The sequence below is a fragment of the Pyricularia pennisetigena genome, chromosome 1 (genome assembly GCF_004337985.1).
Source record: "Pyricularia pennisetigena strain Br36 chromosome 1, whole genome shotgun sequence".
Lineage (NCBI taxonomy): Eukaryota > Fungi > Ascomycota > Sordariomycetes > Magnaporthales > Pyriculariaceae > Pyricularia > Pyricularia pennisetigena.
In genome coordinates, this window is record NC_043740.1 from 2,694,996 (window position 1) to 2,715,426 (window position 20,431).

The following is a 20,431-nucleotide window of genomic DNA, read 5'->3' on the forward strand; positions in this document are numbered from 1 at the left end:
TTTTGCGATAATGGTCTGGAATATCCGAGATATAATGAAGCTGTAATATGAGGTGAGAAGAGGGGCGTATAATTTGAGGGTATTTGGACAAGTCTAACAAGCCAGGTGCTTTGTATAACAAAACTGAAATCGATTTGCAGATTTTCAATAGATAAGAAGAGTAAAAGTAATCTCATAGTAGTGGGAAGGGAACCCAGGGATTTATATGTGCGGCGAATATTGTCACTCACACGACCCTTTTAAAGACCCTGTCATGAATCCCCACGCCAAGAACTAAGACAGGAAGAAGACATGCAGAACCAGCAAAGTCCAAACCTGCACTATGCAAACCCACATTCAGGCCGGGTCTCAAAGCAACAGTGTTGCCATGCTTTGCCATGCAAAGCCCGATTTGTGGCTGAGTTGACTGCGATATTCAAATGCTCCAACCCGAGTGGCCAAACGGTTATTACCAAACTGTGGATATTCAATGGGTAGACAGTACAGGTTTCTGGCCCTTTTCACCAACCCAAGAGTCAGGTCAGAATAAGGACGGCGTCGACAAACAATCTGATGTCACCTTTTTTCCCGGACGGATGGCTCCCACTTCATTAGGAACTTTGCCAGTCGCCTTGACACCTTGCGCCTAGGAGTTCCGGCTTGGCACTCTGTCACGAGCGGCCATGGCATCCGATAACAATGGACTGATTTCAACTTTGCCGAAGCGGCTTCCTTATCTTTTTGGACCCATTGTGGTTCGTGACGTGAAGTGCAACTGGAAATGCATCACTCCGACTTTGCGCGGCTGTTGGGCGACTTGTAGAGTTATCCGTTTTGTTTCTCTAGTACAGTGTAAGGCATAGCTCTAAGGAATGCGGGCATAGTTTAAAAAAAAAAAAAAAAAAAAAAAAAAAGCGACATTCAAAGGTTATGACGCTCAGACGCAGGGATCAGCCTAATCTGGTGGGGAAACGTTCCTCCCATTGGTTGAGGCCAACAGCTTGTGTCCATTTTGGGCTTCTGTATGACGTTACTTGGACAAATCGTTTTCCTCGGCAATACGTCCATTCCATTCAACAACGACAAACGAGTCGCCAACGCAAAGCAAAGATTAGGCTGGGCTGACACTGGACCCGGGACCAGACCTCCTCAGCAGCAGATTATTGTCTAGATAAGCATCGTCTCTTCAAATCAATGTACGCCATCGTGTTGCCCGGGACCTATACAAATTCATCAGGGCCTGATGCTATTTGTGGGGGTCGCGACACCCTCTATGGGCAAATGCCACCCTCCTTTGACACTTCTGTTTGCCGTGTCATATTCCCCGTCCATTCCCACTACTTCAGGGTCCGTAGTGTCCACTTAAGATATCGCCGCCCCTGAGTATGAGGTAACAGATACGAAACCCTTTGACATAAGTAGACATTGCCTTGGTCGTCAAATAAAAGCCCAAGTGTTGCCAGTCTTTCTTTATCGTGACCTTCTGACTGGCTGTATGTGAAGCTAAAGAACTATTCCCACGGTGGGACAGACTGTGGCACCAGTACTCAGATCAGAGGGTAGCGAAGCTATCATAGCCTTGGTTGAATTGAAGCAAAACATTCCAAATCTGCATCTGAAATTCCAGCCAAAGCTCTTCGAGCAAATTTCGATGGCTCATTTGGCCTACATCGTTAGAAAATAGGTCAGAACTGCCCAGAACCGCAAAGCAATCACTCGGTCTGCAAAGACTTGAACAATGGCGGAGATTTCGGACAGACAATCAGATCTATCTCGTCACTAAATTCTTCAATGGGATCACCGTCGTGGTTCGGAAGCTGACGGATGTTGGTTCTCCTGTGGCTCTCCTTCCGCAGTTTGTCACCTCGGGATCTTCCCTTCCGACCGCGCCCAGTAGCAACAATACCCGATTTGGATGTCATAGACACTGGCCGAGTCGCATGTTTACCGACAAACAATTTCGGAGCTGCAAACCTGAACGCAGAACTGTGACCATCGGAAGAACTTGACTGCGCTGGCTCGGCGACAACAGAGCTAATGTTATAGACCGAAGCTGGTCCACGAATCATTGACTCTTGTGCAGCGTGCGTGGTTGAGGCCGCAGCATTACCTCTGATGCTAGCATCACGGATCACCTCGAGCTCCTTGTGGTCGAAAGTACCTTGTGCCGAATGGCTTTCGCTGGCCAAACAATCCAGCTTGTTAGAGAACGACGGTCCATCATGCTTCCACTCATGGTTTTCAGGGCCACTATCCGAGCTATCTGCGGAGATCGATCTGCTGACTTGTATGCTGGTTGAGGGCTGGCATTCCCTGCTTTCATATGCGCTATCAAGAGGTAGTGGACCAGACGCCACAGATGAGTATATTGAGCCATCCGTTGCTACATGGCTCGCTGCAGCTCTGACGGTGGATGCAGCTGTTCCCAGAGTGTTCCTGAAGATCAATCCTTCATGCGAATCTTCTGCGGAGGGAGCTTTCTTTAACCTAGAGCATTGCATGACTTGTACTGCGTCAAGCCGGGCATCATGTAGAGCTTGCTGATTGAAGCTGGTATCACTATCCTCTGAAGACAGAAAAGACTTGATCCAAGCATCGTATTCACTCTTGCGATCGTTTACAAGGGACCTTTGTGGGTCAATAGCAGGCCCCAAAGCCAGATCCGGAACTGTTTCTCGATATTCGAGTAAAGCAGATGGTTGTTGCTCTTCTCTCGAGACAGATGCGGAGATTGGTCGAAGCACCGGCTTTGGGCCAATGCGCACGGCAATCGACGGTTCATTTTTTTCCGGGGCCCCGGTTGGCTGGGCCTCCGAGGAGCGTCTTGTTTCCAATTTCGAGGGCCCAGTTGAGAGTGCAGCCGTTGCTTGGGATGCCAAATCTGGAGCGTTTCCCTCCTCAGTTCGCAAAGTGCGATGCTGATAAACTTGAGATGTCACAAGATCCTGAAATTCACCTTCACAAACTCTGGCTTCCATGGGAGGTTGTCCCGATGAAGTTGGCTTGAAACCGTCTGCGCTTACACCTGGACTCACATTCAATCCTGCGAGTTTGTGTGATTGTAACGCATCAATAGACAGTCCGCTGTCAGACGGACACATTAATTGCACCCATTTATTGTTTTCCTCCTGCAGCTCAGGAAGAACCACTGGCCTAGCCCGGCCGATCTGGGCTATTAGACTGTCGTCAGCGTCTGAGTTTGGAGAGCAACTCCTTAGAAGTGGATCCAAAATGATATTGTGCATTCGGCATGGAACAGGCTGCAGAATCCTCGAAGACGGTGATGAGGAGTCCGCCCCCCGTTTCACCCCACGACGGAGATACGTCTTGCCACCGTAGAGGGTGGTGGATGTCGAGTGTTCGCTGCTAGATCTCGCATGGCGGCCACGAATGGAGCGGGACTCGAGCGCTGTGAACATCGCATAAGCAGGAAACCTGTCAACAGGGGGCTTGGCAACGTACGAGAAGAAGACCCAAAGTAGCCCTTGTTGGTTAGATGCCTGCTGCTATGGTGAGTAGATGATGTTGCGTCACGTTTTTCAGATATTGGCCGGACTGTCACAGAGCTGCCACCAATCCGCATATCTTGGCTGCCGACCCTGATGCGGATGGAATCCGGTTTTGATGGAGTCCTGCAAGAAAGACGTTTGCCCTTGATCAGTGCATCGTATCGTTCGCCCAAGATATGGCGTATTGGCACCCGGGGCCGCGGGCGGTGATACTCTTTTCTGGATTGAGCGATTGAATAGACATTCTGCTCGCGTTGACTAGGCTGAGGTTGCGCCCATTTCTGCACTTCCACACCCGTCCAATCCCTTTTGTTCAACAGCCTCAATCGCTTTGCTGCAGATCCCTGAACATGCATTGGTGATAGGTCAAATGATGTTAGGTTAAGATGTTCAGCTTCTGTAGTGACCCCAGGAGGATCCCGGAATTGCCTTTGTGAGGACCTGGGGCGTTTTTGACCTCGGTCGGCCTCAGTCAAGACAGGCGGCTCAGGCCTTTGACCATACCGGCTAAGGTGTTGTGCAGGCGATCTGACCTCATCGCGGAGAGATCTTGGCGAGTCTTTGTGATTGTTAAAGTATCCGGACCTCACCTTGGCAAAATGTTGCTTCTGTCGCTGGAGCAGCTCCTTGCCACGGCCACCTCGGGAATGCCGAGCTAGATTGCCCTCCGTCCAGTTCATGGGATACGTTTTTTCGGTGGCCGTACATGAGCCGCCCTAAAATTATCGTAGAGCTGGATATTCCCACAAATACTACCTGGATCCTTCCTGAAGATGCAGCCTTATCTTCTTCACCAGAGCATCATTTCTTGTTTAGATGCTGCTGAAGATGCGAGGTTAAACTGATCGAGAGAGGTAAAGCAGACAGGTGGTAGTAGCATACACCCAGAATCTGAGATTTGGTCCACCTAGGAGTAGAAAGTCAGGGAAAATGAATAATCTCCAAGTACATCAGGAACACAGAGGCATAGACGAGGAGAAAAATAATTCTTGTTTGAGAGATCCCCGAAATAGCTTCAATACTGTCAAGCTTGCAAGGAAATTACCATAAAGGGCGTACTTGGGCGGACGGTCGCACCTGCCTATTGGAGGGGTACCTGAGTACCTACCACAAACCCGATTGATTGATTGTTGTGTAAAAAAATGGCTCGCCTCAATCTGGTTTGATCCCCTCACATAAATTTGACTTTTTGGGAAATGCCCTGCGCCTCGACTTTGGAACCCCTTCAACTGCAAAATTTATTGAAAGGCATTTTTTTTTGATGACTCGTGATGCATCTTGCGGCATTGCGCGTCTGGATAAGACACAGGAAAACCTGCTTGCTTTTTCTGAGGTGTGAATTAAGTGACGGGAGACCTCCCGAAACGCCTCAGGGCAGTGCGCCGTTGCCGCTGGCATTCTGCAAATGTTGTCGTATACTAGACTCTAAGTCCAGAGGGAGCTACGTACCGTTTGCTTTTTTCGATTCTTGGAAGTGGTGGACCCAATCATTTTAGAATGCGCGAGAGAATATGGAGGTAAACAGTCAGCCACCACCATCCGATTCGCGACGGTTCTACTGGTAAATGCGGCACGCGAAAACACAAAACAAACGCCGGTTGAAGCGCGCAACTGGGCCAACGGACGGGCCCTTGAAGAGTCTCTGGCCCAATCATGCTGCATTCAACCCCGGCCATTAACCCCTGACACTTCCCGCTCGGCGTGGCTCCTGGCCAGTCGGACGCGTCGAGACCAGCGTCGAATTCGGAAGGCGTCGCATGTTGTTCTCCCCAAGCCTCAACCACCAAAACAAAACAAAAACAAACAACGACCTACCCCTCGCATCAGACATGCTATGCTACATAATGACCCCAGCAAAACTTACACAGAAAACCAGCAGATACGCGACGAGCTTGCGAAAAGTGCATCTTCAGCCCTCATCCCTCATCGTAACGGAGGAAGCGTACAGACAGACTATGCGCGGCCCTAGTTTTATCTTTTCAGGGATAAGTATAGGACTAGAATAGACCAAAGTAACAACAAGAAAGTACATCAAGTAATTAAGCTAAATGCAATATCGGTACCTTGGTGGTTGTAGGGCAGACAGGCGTAATTGCAAGATCACGAACCCCTCCCTCCCCTATGAGGTTTGTTTGTTGATGAGGCGCGCCACCCCGCCCCCTTCCAGGCCTGGGGTTCCATCTACCAGCGAATGCAGAAACAACTTGTTTGTGTTGTTCATCTCTCCTAGTTGCGAACTTTGATACTACGGGGGTCTGTCTTGACAGGGTGGAGATTCTAAGTGCACGTTCGGTCGTTCAGCCCAGCCTCCCGATTCTTACGAAAATTGGTCCTTATGTCTGAGTGCGATTGATTTTCCTTCAATTCGCGGGGAACAAGATAAATGCAGAAATTGAACTAAGTAGTCACCGAAATATGTGAGCTAAATATCCAGCTACAATAGGATTGTCTTTTTCAGTTATAAACCATAAGGTGAGGGTCAAAAAGGCACTTACTCACCTAAATTAACATGACAATCATGGGGTTTAACCTTGAGGATCTGCATCGTCAACAGGGAGGAGCTCGGCACCCAGCCCAGCGTGTCTTTGGACAATGTAGTGGCGGGCAGTGGATCCCTTGTGTTTTGGCGGCCAAGCAGGCAAGACACGCTCGCTGTACAATCGCGCTAGCCGGATGCAGTTAGCGCCCACCTCGCAGTCGCGCCTGCTTCCCAGCTTTCCCCAATCCCGTGCCCAGTGCCCCGTCGCTTTATCCAACTCCCGCCGCCATCGTCGAATTGCCTACACCTCTCAAAACAACATCGCCACATGCAACAACGTGCATCGCAGCAAACTTCGACCTCGCCGTTTTCCTATCTGCCTAGCACGCACATGGCCTAGATACCTAAGAATTGCTTCCTAAAGGCTTCAAAGTGCTACTACTGTGCTCGTCCCGACGACCTCCGAATACCAGCGAATTCTCCGACCGTTGCATCCTGGACCTGGACCACCTCCAATCGAGCTGGAAACGATGTGCATGCGATAGGAGCTGGACAATACTGGGATAACGACAGTCGCGCACTGCATACAGCAACAATACGACAATCATCTCCTACAGCACTTTGGAACAAGGCAAATCACGTTCCCGACCCTGGATTTTTATTGCTCTCAGCACATGTGCCACAGGTCGGCGTGGATTACAGAGCTCTGAATTCGCAGCGAAGATATCATTAGCCTAGCAGCATTATCAATCAAGCGACCCGAACACTTCCGCTGAGACTGTCATTGAACCGAACACCTTTGCCCTCACGATGGGCGTCAATGGAGATGCCGCAGTCAGCTTAGGCATGGCTTCGTCATCTAAACGTACAGTCCGAGCCTCCAACAGTCCCGCTGTCGGGGCCAGGGCTAGCACTCCCCCGCCTGGCATCGACCGTACTCACTTTGATGGCGGGAATCATCTGGATTCTCAAGGCGCGCGTAGGGGCCGCAATGGGGCTAGGTTGAGCGATGCCAGTAGTCAGCACGACCTGGATCTTGACGCTGCGAACCACGCCCTTCGCAGGGAAGTATTGAGTCGCCAGTCAAGAGAAACAACGCCAAATGGAAGTCCGCATAGGAAGCGACAGCGTATCACAGGCGATAGGTACGCTCTCTGCCCCGGTGACTACACTTGCTAAGGCGAACCGGATGCTGATGATGTTCTGTCGATTCAGGTTTATTCCAACTCGCTCTGGACAAGACTTACATGCCAGTTTCAACCTTCTTCATGAGGATGGCTCCCCTGCAACACCATCTAGACAAAAGAAGCGTACCCCCCATGGTGAATTACACTTCCAGAAAAGTATGTTCGCATCAGATTCCGGTCATCATCTGGTTTTTTGGCACTAACACTCGTCATTGATAGCTGAGGAGGCAAACCGTACTTATTCCACCTTATTGAGGGCTGAGATTTTTGAGAACTCTGTTCCTCAGGCTGCAACAGCGCTTTCTCCAGACCAAGCGTCTTCAAGAGGTTCCAATGTGCACCACGGCACGAGAGCCCAGACACCTCCTCACAATCCGCCGCCACTACCTGCCTCCCTGACACCATCAACTCCTCACAAAAACCTTTTTTCATACATGTCACCTCGACACCACAGCAGTCTTGGTGGACACCCTACTCCGAACCGCACCCCACAAAGTAGGCATGGGCCGAACATGGACACGCGGGCCGAAATATACAGCTTGTCGCCGGTGAGATTCGGCAGCCAGCAAATGTTACTTAGTCCCCGGAGGCAACCCAGGGCCGTCAGTAAGGTACCATATAAAGTCCTTGACGCGCCTGATCTAGCAGACGACTTTTATCTCAACCTGGTCGATTGGGGTAGTGCAAACGTTCTCGGCGTGGGACTAGGTTCGAGCGTTTATATGTGGAACGCGCAGACAAGTCGCGTCAACAAACTGTGCACTCTAGAAGACGACACCGTCACTAGCGTATCTTGGATACAGAAAGGCACGCATATTGCCATTGGAACCGGCAAGGGCCTGGTGCAGATTTGGGACGCTGAAAAGTCTAGGAGGTTAAGGACCATGACTGGCCATACCGCTCGGGTCGGATCACTGGCCTGGAACACGCACATTCTTACGTCAGGATCCCGAGACCGGTTAATATACCACCGCGACGTGCGAGCACCGGACCAATGGATGAGGAAACTTGTTGGGCACAAACAGGAAGTTTGCGGCCTCAAGTGGAACTGCGAAGACGGGCAATTGGCCAGCGGAGGAAATGACAACAAACTCATGGTGTGGGACAGGCTTTCAGATACACCTCTCTGGAAGTTTTCAGACCATACAGCAGCGGTCAAGGCAATCGCGTGGTCCCCTCACCAGCGAGGGTTGTTGGCCTCCGGCGGCGGTACGGCCGATCGGCGAATCATATTTCACGATACGCTACGCGGAACGGTCGTGAATGAGATTGACACGGGTAGCCAGGTATGCAATATTGCCTGGTCCAAAAACTCAAACGAGATCGTGTCTACGCATGGTTACTCCCAGAATCAAATAGTAGTCTGGAAGTATCCTAGCATGACGCAAGTCGCCAGCCTCACGGGCCACACGTATAGAGTACTGTACTTGGCGATGAGCCCCGATGGAAGGGTAGTAGTGACTGGTGCCGGCGACGAGACATTACGATTCTGGAATTTGTTTGGGAGGAGACCTGGAGCAAGAGAGGACAATGACGGTGGGGGACGATTGTCAGACTGGGGCATCATACGCTGATCGTCACGAAGTGGCGGGCTTGTGTCCACGATCAGGTAGTGTGATGGGATGCAAGAAGAATCTCTTCTACTTGCTATTATTTTTTTGTTCTTGAGCCAAATACTTCTTTTTAACAGCTTGCTGTCGCGGCTGTGTAACATCGTCTCACTTTTTTGTTTGAGATCAGATGAGATACCACTAGTACCGGACGGAAGCATACATAGCGTTGCTTTATCCCAATTTTTTCACCTTCATTTCTGACTTTCAATATGATCTCTTCTGTGATAATGCACGGACTTGCAGTATCTTGGGGTATGTCAGTATCAAAGCCAACTTGACCATCTAGGTTTTCTTCACTGTCTCGCAGATAACAAGCGGTGCGCTAACTCAAAACTCACCCCTGAGCTAACAAGTTTGGAGCATGGAAATTTCTAACTATGAAGCACGACTTTTCTGTTGTCAAGCGACGGCCCCTTGCACGCGTACGCAAACCGTTTCGATACCAGGGAACAATCTACCATGGCCCCCAACGTCTACAAAGGAGCTTCATGAGAAGTACTCGTTGAAATAAGATATTGGGTATATTGTAAAGTACCTGAATCTTCGTGAATCTTTGGCAGTCTAGCGTTAATTGCGATACAAAATAACCTAGGAATCTCCAACATCAAGACTACCTGCAAAGGGAACTGGTACCCATTATTGAGGTCACGGGTCCAAGTGCCACCGGCTCATTGAGAGTGAAAGATGGACGGAACCATCACAAGCGAACGTGTTCGAACCCATAGGGAAGAAAAAGCGAAGCCAGACGCCAACGCCAGCCAAAAACAATGAGCAGCAAACACATCATAAGCAGAAAAAGTGAAATGGTACTGAATAAATCAGATCCTAGATGCAACAGCCATCTGTTACTTCCGCTCACGAGCAACATCCTTCGCGCTGCTGTCAATACCCGTTGCTAAGGTCTCCGCCTCGCCGCTAAGCAACGAAATGGAGTTTACGGAATCGTGAGGAGCCCTCTTGGTCGCCTCGGGTGACAAGAGCGCCTCGTCCTCGGCCTCGTCTGCCGACTCGTGGCTGGGTCCCATGCTGGGGCTACCGATTGAGCTGCCAAGATCCGGATGGCTTTGCCACTTGGCCACTTCAGCCCTCATCGCCTCAAGCTCCTTCTGGAACCGCTTCCCAAAAACATCGATGTAGTAGGTGGCACCGTTGTACACGGACCATGCAAAGACGAACATCAGGAAGGTGGCGGATGCGTAGCGGCTGTAGAACCAAATCGGACAAGGGAGCATTGTCAGAACAGCGTATGAGTATTGTATCAACATGAATGCCGGTTCCTGGAGCACGTCTGGCAGCCCCAGGACAATACGTCCGATCCAGGTCTTGGAGTAGGACTTGCGCAGCCAGGTGAAAGATGTTGGGCGACCAGCGGCAATCTTTTCGCGTCTCCTCACAGTGATGAAGAAGTAGTAAGACAACTGCCAAACTGCATAGGGGATAGTTGACCAGCTGAGCATAGAGATGACATTGGCATAAGCAGTGGGCGAGCCAGGAGGCGAGTGCTTGATCAGGTACACCGCCGGAAACATCTTCTCTTGGAGTTCCTTGTTGATGAGATGTACCATGCAGTGTAGTGTTGCACACGGCATTATGTGGATGAATAGCGAGGTGACCTTGTCGAAGCTGTGGAAAACGAGACTGTTCCGCCACATGACGATAGCCACCGCGTTGTTGCCATACGCCAGGCAGTAAACGGCGGTGAACAGCCTTTTAGAGTTGGGAAAGAACCATATGCTCAAGACCAGGAGGAAGTTGACAAAGTAGCACAGGTCTGCAAGAAAGTAATGGTACCCTCTGCGATGGTAGGTGTAGTACCTGATGGGCAGGAAATAAAAGATTTGCAACGTGTACCACCAGTGCATGTACTCGGGCAAGCCGCCCATTAGGTACCCGCTGATGAAAATGTTCATGACGCCGCAGATAAACGAGACTTTTTCGCGGGCCGTCACGACCTTGGTGTCGTTCCAACGCCGGCCGAGCTTCTCCACACTGTCTCGCATGCGCTTCCTGTAGCGGTCAAGCTGTTCATCGGCCGGGATGCGTTGCCGCCATTCTTCGACCATGCGATCCCGCGCAACCTGCCCACGGGCCCTGATGGCCTGGCGCGACTTGCTCAAGCCCTTTTGAATCTTGCCGAGTTGAAGTTCGAGTTGGTGGGGAATGGCGAAGTTATCGAGCAAGTCGAGGACCGTAAGACGATCCAGGGGCGGGAGAGCCTCCCAATCTTCCTGATAAGAGCTACTACCAGAGAAAGATGGGTTGCGCGAGAGCCTAGGGCTCTTTGGAGTGGTTGCGCTGAGGGTAGGGGTTTCGGGGAGGATGGCACAAGTCTCTTCTGCATTGTCGTGCGGGGATGAAGAGTCAGGATGAGACCGTGAAGGAGATGCAGTACTATCGTCTGGTGTCATGACGGGCTCGCTGTCGGAGGTGAGAGTGGTTGTCGACTTGGATTCTGGAATGGGCGCTGGCTTCATGTCCGGATCCGCCATGACGTCGTGGAAGTGCGTCGGCAGCGTTGTGTCGGGAAGACGGCGTTACTGTGGACAAGCATGCGATTATTAGCACTTGTGCAGTGGGGGGTTGTTGCCCGATCGTTGCTCTTTGACAAAACAGCCAAATAGTGAGAATGTTCAACAAAAATCAAGTATCGTCGCCTTCTGTGCAATAGCTGCAAAGGGTGCGGAATGGAAAACCGGGGTCCACTCAAACATCACGATGATGCCTCTAGTGTTGCAACAACTCGACGACATACCTCAAAATTCTCTAAGGGTGGATGAGGACTGGTACACTAAAGTACGAAAAAGTATGAGAGTGTCGAGGTCTTTTTTGGATAAATTAACATCTGTTGGAACCACGATTGCCGGTACATATGCAAGTGTCGACTAGAGCCTAGACCCTTCAGTTTGTTGGGCAAGACGAACGCTGGGTGTAAGTCGGGGTCAACGGTGTGGAGGAAGGCAGCTTGGCACTTTATCAGGGTTCTCCTGCGAGAGCCCCTGTTTGGTGTTTGCGACTTAGCTACTTAGGTAGTTATACCTAAACCAGATAATGTCTTTGGTGTGTTCTTGGAGATCTTTAATTCAAGAATCTCAGAAAGGCCAGATGATTCGAGGCCAAAGTTGGTGCAAGCGCAGTGGCCAGGTGACGTGGTGAGAACGAAGCTACTGCGATGGTGAGAAGAGGAAATGGATGCTTGTGACAGGGGCTTGGGCAGCCGTTTTTGGCCACACTTCGCTACAGCTGTTGATGAAGATGAAATGCGTGTGCACAGCGTGTATTCTGGTTGGTCCAGAGAAAACTACCACAACGCTCCGAACACAAAGTTGGACAAGCGTGACAGCCTTTAAGGTTCTGTTAACAAATGTCTTCTCAGTTGCTCATGCACTCTTAATGCCAAACCCATTTCTCGGGGAAGTTCGAGAAATCGTGTCCTCGTGGACGGACCCTGGCAGATGTCTTTCACATGCTGATGAGATCATTCATCCAAATTCCCGCTTGCAGCAAGCAAGATCCAAGGATTTGAGCTAGGAGCTTGAAGCGGCCTAGTCAGCCACCTCGATACCAGGTTAAATGTGGCTCAACTACTGCGCAAGCCACGTTTGGCAATGGCCAAGGGTACGCAGTACGTCAGATCCATCGATGAGGTCCGTGCGTGCTTTCACCCCGACACGTCTGGCCATTGCGCCAGGACCATGGGGAAGCTAGAGTTTCCCCTCCACTAAGAAATGGCGTCGTCGCGTAAATTCTGGCTGCCTCGCGCGTCTGCAGTGCATGATACCAGGCAGTGACCCGACAAATCCACTACTCGATCATCCATGCACGTCAACAGTGACTTATCACAACGCGTTGGTGACCCAAAAAGAGTATAATTGGATTTGTTCTTTGCGCGGTGTCTTGCGCATGAAGGTGCTCTGTCTTTTCGTCCATCAGTCTTCACCTTAATCGTGGTCGCGCGCCGGCGCGACAACATACCGCCGAGATGGGGAAGCTTCTGCGGCTTGAGCTTTTCAGTATGTGTCGCCATCGCCACCATAGCCCCAACCCAGCATAGACATTTTTCTGATGAATTACAAACAGATTTCAAGTCCTACAAAGGTCATCATACATTACTCTTTGGTGACTCATATTTCACATCTATTATTGGACCCAATGGCTCCGGCAAGTCGAATTCGTAAGTGACCTCGTGCTTTCAGACTTTTGTATCTGCTTGCGCATAAGCTGTGTTGCTCACCAATGGCTAGCATGGATGCTATTTCATTCGTTCTGGGAATCAAGTCGAGTCACCTGCGGTCCACCCACTTAAAAGACCTCGTATACCGTGGTCGCGTCATGAAGACGTCCAAGATCACCGAAGATGGCTCGGCTGCAGCATCCGACACCAATGGTCACACAAATGGCGCGCACAACGGCGACGACGAGTCCCAGCCAGCGACACGAACCGACCCGAAGACTGCCTGGGTAATGGCGGTGTACGAGGACGAGGCCGGCGACGAGCAGAGGTGGAAGCGCTCGATCACCAGCCAAGGTGCCAGCGAATATCGCATCAACGAGCGCGTTGTGACTTCTCAGGCATACAATGAGGCGCTCGAGGCCGAGAATATCTTGATCAAAGCCCGAAACTTTCTCGTGTTCCAGGGTGACGTGGAAGCCATCGCCAACCAGTCTCCTCAGGACCTCACCAGGTTAATCGAGCAAATATCCGGCAGTCTTGAGCACAAACCAGAGTACGAGAAACTGAAGGCTGATCTCGAACAAGCCGCCGAGAATCAGGCGTTCATGCTGAATCGGAGGCGAGGCATCAACTCCGAGATCAGACAGTATCAGGAGCAAAAACGAGAGGCCGAGGCCTTTCAGAAAAAGACCGAAGAGCGTGACGAGGCAGTGGTGACCCAGATTCTATGGAAGCTGTACCACTACCAGCGCATCATGGACAAGTCCAACGAAAAGATCAACGAACATCAGGAGAATTTGAAAGAATTTCGAAGGAACGTGGAGGCGTACCAGAGAGAGCTAGAGGCTGCACAAAGGGAGCAGGCAGTTGTCGGCCGTCAGGTGGGCAAGGTCGAGCGGGCCATCAAGGAGAAGGAGAAGGCTGTTGAGGATGAGGAGAGCCTTCTGATCCCTGTCGAGACCAAAATCAGAGAAACCTCCCAAAACGTCGAGGCACGCAAAAGACAACTGGACAGCATTACAAAAACTCGTGATGAATACGCCGAGAATGTCCAGAGATATAAAAAAGAACTCGCCAAAGTGGAAAAGGCCCAGCAACGATTCGAGGCACAATGGAAGGAAAAGCTGAAAAACCAAGGCAAGGAGCTAAGTGACCAAGATCGCAAGGAGTACGACGACCTGCGCCGACAAGCCGACATTAAGAGTGCGGAAAACAAGTCGAAGTTGGACGTCTTGACTAGACAGCTCAAGAACGACGAAGCGACCCTCGCCATCCTGGCCCGGAAAACTGAACAGGCGCGGACAACTGTGGACAAGCTCAACACGGAGATTGAGATGCTCCAGAGATCTGTGTTAGATCTTCAAGAGACTGAACGTGCGCGGACTGCGGAAATTGAGGAGAAAAAGAAAGCATTCAACAACGCTCAGTCCGAGAGAACCAGGATCAACCAGATGCGCACCCAGACAGACGAGAAGCTACGAGAAGTCCTCAAGAGGCTTGAAGAAGCCGATGCTGGCCAACGTCAGAGCGCCAAGGAGAGAAATATGAAGGAAACAATATCGAACCTCAAACGCCTATACCCGGGAGTGAAAGGCCGTGTCGGAGATCTCTGTAGGCCAAAGCAGAAGAAATTTACTGATGCGGTTGTCATTGCTCTCGGTCACGACTTTGACACCATTGTGGTGGAAACAAACAAAGTCGTCGACGAGTGTCTAGATTACCTCAAGAAGCAGCGGTTACCGCGCATGAACTTCATCCCACTGGACAACATCAAGGCGAGCACCCCTTTTGCGGCACTGAAAGGCAAGGCTGGAGTTCGCCTAGTTATCGACACCATCGACTTCGATCCTTCTGTTGAACGGGCCATGGCCTACGCCTGCGGCAGTTCGATAGTATGTGACACTTTCGAAATCGCCAAGTCGATCTGCTACGACGAGAAGATAGCTGTCAAGGCCGTCACTCTGGATGGCAAACTCATTCACAAGGGCGGTCTGATGACAGGCGGACGCTTGCCGGACAATAAGGGCAACAAGCGGCGGTTTGAAGATGTCGACGTGCAGCAACTGAAGGATAAAGCTTCGGAGTATCGAAGCGAGCTCGAGCAGTTGTATCAGCGTGATATGCAACTACGCGACAGAGACGGGATCCGAGAGGAACTAGCCGCGCTGGAGAGGAGTGTCAGGGGTGACCGGCAGGAGTTGCAGGCCTTGAGAAAGAACCTTGAAAGCAAGCAAAGGGAGCTGGAGCACGCAGAAGGACAACTTGCCGATTGGGAGAGTAAATACCAGGAGAAATCCGGCGAGGTTGATGTCGCTCGCAAAGCTGTTGACAGGTTCCGAAAGGCCATTGCGGATGTGGAAGACAAGATTTTTGCCGATTTCTGCAAGAGACTTGGATACAGTGATATTCGCGCATACGAGGAGCAGAGAGGCAATCTGGAGGCACAAGCTGCGTCAGAGCGCAGCAAATTCGGAGATCAGCAATCTAAACTGACCACAACGCTGAAGTTCGAGGAGTCACGGCTTGCTAACACTGAGCAGCGGCTGCAAGCGATAAAGCGCGAGGTTCAAAGGTTAGAGGCCAACATTGAGACCTACAGCCAGGAGGAGGCGACCATCAATGGCAACATTGAAACTCTGAACAGCGAATTGGCACAACTGAGAGAAACCCTTGAGGCTCTCAAGGAAGAGCACAAGGAAAAGGTCGCCAAAGCTCAAGAAGCCAGGTCCGAAGTCCAAAAAAGGACCAAGGACATTGATGCCAAGCAGAAGGCAATAGATGCCCTAGAGACCGAAGTGCAGAAGAACAGCGCCCAAAAGTTCTCGTTGCTTCGGAGGTGCAAGCTCGAGAGGATACAAATACCTCTCAAGGAGGGCTCCCTTGACAGCCTTCCCGACGAAGATGAGATCTTGAACCCGGACCCCGATGCCATGGATGTGGATGACGAGGATGATGGTGCGATGCAAGCTGCTATGGATGATCACGGAATATTAATCGACTACGACAGCCTACCAGAGGACCTACGAGATGTAAGCCACGGCCATTTTCTGTGACGTCTAGCAGTGCCCCGCTAACCAATTTACTCTTGACAGTCTGACGAAGACGGCATCGAAGAGCAATTGGAGCGCAAGATCTCAGAACTAAACGCTGAGCTAGAAAAGCTTAACCCGAACATGCGTGCAGTTGAGCGTCTGGAAACAGTCGAAACGCGACTCAAGCAAACTGACACCGAATTTCAGGATGCCAAGATTGCGTACAAGAATGCCCATGAAGCGTTCGAGAAAATCAAGAACCTACGCTTCGAAAAATTTGACAAGGCGTTTAAACACATTCAAGAGCAAATATCTAGCGTCTACAAAGAACTCACGCGCTCCGACGCGTACCCTCTAGGTGGACAGGCTTACCTCGACATCGAAGAGGACACGGATACGCCGTATCTATCTGGTATCAAGTATCATGCAATGCCGCCGCTGAAGCGATTTCGAGACATGGAGCATCTATCTGGTGGTGAGAAGACCATGGCTGCCATGGCGCTGTTGTTTGCCATCCACAGCTTTCAGCCAAGCCCCTTCTTTGTCCTGGACGAGGTTGATGCAGCGCTGGATAATGCCAACGTCGACAAGATCAAAAAATACATCCGGGAACATGCGGGGCCTGGAATGCAGTTCATCGTTATATCACTGAAGCCTGGTTTGTTCCAGGACAGTGAGAGCTTGGTCGGCGTTTATCGCGATCAGGACGTGAATAGTTCAAGAACCATGACTCTGGATGTAAGTGTTTCTCCCCTAAATACGGCTCTGGCTTTCGTTGGAAACTTAATGAGCTAACTTTTTTGGATCTTAGCTTCGGCCGTATCAATAAAATCAGACTGCTGGGTAGGGTTTACTGGCGTCTTTATAATGGTATTGAGCGGAGTTTGGTCTAAGGGGAATATGCTTGTCTTGATATTAGGAGCCGTGTTTACTTTGCTCCAACTTTATTGGCAGATGTTGTACATGAAATACCTCCGTTTATTTGAAGAGCGTGAACAATGAATGCATATGAACACAACCCAATGTGCAGTTTTCTTGACCTTTCGCCTCTACCTAGCCTAAATCGGTTTGCCAAACTGTCTGTTTGCATTTGACTCCGCAGACCTGAATAATGATGCAAAATAGGACGGAAAATGAGAAAGTCACATGGTATCATGTGATTTTATTATCATCAGGACCTGATGGGACCTCGATAAGCTGATGCTGACGTCCAATTCCACTAACAATTTAGCCACATTGTGGCTATGTGGCGGTGCGATCGTCCACCCCCACTCGAAATTCTGCCCTTGTTGCCCACACAGTCGCGCAAAAGTAGAAAAATTGTCTCTCGAGCTTCAGTTAATAAACGTTCGTTGTTTCCTCGTACTCTCCCGGCGACAACCGAACACCACACATTTCACCACCTAAAATACCGTCAATATGCGTATGTATAGATTGCGACGTCAAGAAATTGCATCAAGCAACTAACACCTTTTTGTCTACAGCCCCCAAGTTCGATCCCAATGAGGTCAAGGTGATGTACGAAATGACCCGTCGCGTAGCCTCTTGAGGGCGGCAGTACGAACGAATTGCTTTGGCATTCGGATACTGACTAGCGATATGGGAAAACAATAGCCACCTTAGGGCCACTGGTGGTGAGGTCGGTGCTTCATCAGCTCTGGCGCCCAAGATCGGTCCTCTGGGTCTTTCACCCAAGAAGGTCGGAGAAGATATCGCCAAGGCCACCGGCGACTGGGTACGGGATCTCCTACAGCTCTCTTCTTGTCTGGTCGGTATGGGACTGCGCTAACTGACTAACCATTTTCCTCGATATATAGAAGGGTCTCCGCGTCACCGTCAAGCTCACCATCCAGAACCGTCAGGCCGCCGTCTCGGTCGTGCCCACCGCCTCGTCGCTCATCATCAGGGCCCTCAAGGAGCCCCCGCGTGACCGCAAGAAGGAGAAGAACATCAAGCACAACAAGTCGGTTGCCCTCGACGAGATCATTGAGATCGCCAGGACGATGAAGTTCAAGTCCTTCTCCAAGGACCTGTCTGGTGTCGTCAAGGAGGTTCTCGGAACCGCCTACAGTGTCGGTTGCCAGGTTGACGGAAAGAGCCCGCGTGAGATCACCGACGCCATCAATGCTGGCGAGATTGATAGTAAGTTCCCTTCATGCTGCGCAAGTAGTCCGCCCCACTGAGTCGAGGCTGACGACGAACTGCAGTCCCCGAGGAGTAAGCGACATGATATTGGGCGACTTGGGTTTTTTTCTAGGGCATCGGTTGGAGTTCGGGCTTGCTTTGGGACTGAAATGTCCAGCTGCGGCAAACAAAATGGGTTTCCTCACGACGTTTCGGGTTTCTGAAATAACGAATGCTGAACAGAACATGACCTGGTCCAGACAGGTTTCTGTGCCGTCCTCACCTGGTTCCCAGTGACTTTGATTTCGCCTCTTGTTGAAAATCCCCTCACCTGGCCTACACTCTGAAACAGCGAAAGCTCTCCCGTTGCTGTCTCAATTTTGGTGCCTAGGAAGATTGATCCTGGCTCGCCTACTCACCGTGACTTCTTGGCTACGGCAGTGGAAGTGATGGTCCTTTTCAGCAGCCTACAACATGTTATCATTTGGACTTGGTTTAAGCGATGGGGATGATCGTTAAGGTAGGTCAATCAGAGAGTTGCTTGGCTCGGAAGTCTGCGGGGAAGGATAACGGAAGTGAATCAGACCAACTTGCACAATTCATTCTGAATGAAGTGCACTAATAAAATGATTTGTTTAAGACAATTCTCCGAATCCCGAGGTTCCTCTGATGGTGTCATGGCAAATATCTTCCTTTACGACTTAGCCGCTGCAAGGGCAACAGCAAAATACGCCCAGGAGATAGTTCAGAATCCATACATCCCTTATTTTGAAATTCACACGGTGTTGTGAGGAAATCCAGGCCAGATCAACAGGCCGAATGATCATCGGTATATTCTAGTAGAATCGAGAGCTAAATTGGGGCAGTTGGTACATGACTAACCGAGAACAAACAACCCAGCATGACCTTGGATCTAACATGTCTTGACGGAACTTACAAGCAAGACATGCTTTTTTTTTTTGTTATATATCCGTGGGGCGCCGATCACTTTGGTGTTTTCACCTGGGGTCCACTTTGCTCCAGATCCCCCTCGTTTTCTTGGAGGTCGAGAACTGCACATCTCCATTTGGCGGCGCATATGTGACTTGGCAACCATGGAGTCGGTCTCAAGGTGCTCCTGTCAGTACTTGATTAAATTTTAAATTTTTTCACAGTACAAATTTTATATAGTATGGCACATTTGTCATCTCGAAACGTTACGCTATGCTGATATCAATGTGATCAGGGTGACTTTGAGAACCAAAATGAGCTTTCAATAACGCCCGTTGTCTGCGGACGAATATAGAAATCAGCCCAGTTGGTGGAAGCTGGCGGACAGCGTGTGATTGGACCACCCCCAATCCCTGGTTGCAGGATAACGGCGGCAGCCAAGCGGTTGCAATACGCATTTTAGCCCGCCCGAATCAAAGTGAACCCTGCCGTCCTGCGAGGGGGCGCGCGGTCACACCAATTCCTGTTCTGGTCACATCTTACTTGGATCTTGCTTCCTGATGGCTGCAACCACCTCCACCCGCTGCGCTTGCTCCGGGCTTTTTCTTTATTTTTTTATTTTTATTTATTTTTATTTGTTTTATGTCGCTCGCTTGTGGGCTCTTGTCGAGCGTACGCCATCAAGAAGCCTTCGCGTCAACGGATGGTGGGTGGAAAGGTAGGTTGTATTTGTCTTTTCGGTTTCTTCTTTTCTTTTCTACATCCGTATTTACGTATCGATCGGGAGCTTTTTCTCTAATTTGTTTTTGACCCCGTACTCTCCGTAGTAAATCTTTCCTTGTAGAAGAGTGGCTTGAGACAGAGGCTGACATGGCACGCACCCGTGGGCACGCCATTCTTGGTTTTTATTCGAGACCCCGATCCCGTTGGTTGGTATGCCTGCTGGGGCCGATGGTCTTGTCTCACGCACCTGATGCACGTCGCTGAATTATGATTTTACTAGGGATGCATTTGCCGCCTCATCCAAGCCATCGTCGTGTTAACCTGAGCGTTGATTGAAAATAGATACGTGAAAATTAAGATGACTTCTGCTTGTGCACTTTAATAATCGTTTATGGTATGCTGACTCGAGAAGAACAAAAAGTGCATAACACATGTACTTTTTTTAAACGTTTGCAATAGGTACTCACGGAGAGGCATGCACAGCCTTGACAAGCTGTACCAGGTCCTCTTGCCTTGGTTGTTTGGTCTTACTATTTCTTTGTTTGATTGGGATGCAAAGGAGATGGACTCAAATGGAGTCCCATTGTCCATCCATCGTAAAAGAAAAATGCTGATCGCCCGTCTACGGATAGTCTAGCCTCTTACAAAAATCCACAGTCGTCGGCTCTGTTTCCATCTCGTACG

General features: G+C 50.3%; 4 protein-coding genes across 4 annotated transcripts; 2 read left to right on the forward strand and 2 right to left on the reverse strand.

Annotated features, from left to right (window-relative positions):
- Positions 1 to 1,691: 1,691 nt before the first annotated feature.
- Positions 1,692 to 5,263, reverse strand: PpBr36_07363 (uncharacterized protein; the record flags this gene model as incomplete). The annotated part of the gene is made up of 5 exons (XM_029894500.1): positions 1,692 to 2,783; positions 2,907 to 3,388; positions 3,442 to 4,204; positions 4,794 to 4,887; positions 5,082 to 5,263. Coding segments are annotated over 5 exons (2,613 nt in total), but the record flags the coding sequence as incomplete, so codon positions are not given.
- Positions 5,264 to 6,777: 1,514 nt separating this feature from the next.
- On the forward strand, positions 6,778 to 8,728 carry PpBr36_07364 (uncharacterized protein; the record flags this gene model as incomplete). Its single annotated transcript, XM_029894501.1, has 3 exons — positions 6,778 to 7,112; positions 7,183 to 7,310; positions 7,374 to 8,728. The coding sequence occupies 3 exons, from the start codon at positions 6,778 to 6,780 to the stop codon at positions 8,726 to 8,728; spliced, it is 1,818 nt and encodes a 605-aa protein (XP_029748677.1).
- Positions 8,729 to 9,612: 884 nt separating this feature from the next.
- On the reverse strand, positions 9,613 to 11,256 carry PpBr36_07365 (uncharacterized protein; the record flags this gene model as incomplete). Its single annotated transcript, XM_029894502.1, has 1 exon — positions 9,613 to 11,256. The coding sequence occupies one exon, from the start codon at positions 11,254 to 11,256 to the stop codon at positions 9,613 to 9,615; it is 1,644 nt and encodes a 547-aa protein (XP_029748678.1).
- A 1,490-nt stretch (positions 11,257 to 12,746) lies between these two features.
- On the forward strand, positions 12,747 to 18,544 carry PpBr36_07366 (uncharacterized protein; the record flags this gene model as incomplete). The annotated part of the gene is made up of 8 exons (XM_029894503.1): positions 12,747 to 12,777; positions 12,845 to 12,938; positions 13,009 to 15,967; positions 16,031 to 16,708; positions 17,463 to 17,488; positions 17,585 to 17,705; positions 17,788 to 18,112; positions 18,447 to 18,544. The coding sequence occupies 8 exons, from the start codon at positions 12,747 to 12,749 to the stop codon at positions 18,542 to 18,544; spliced, it is 4,332 nt and encodes a 1,443-aa protein (XP_029748675.1).
- Between the last annotated feature and the right edge of the window lie 1,887 nt (positions 18,545 to 20,431).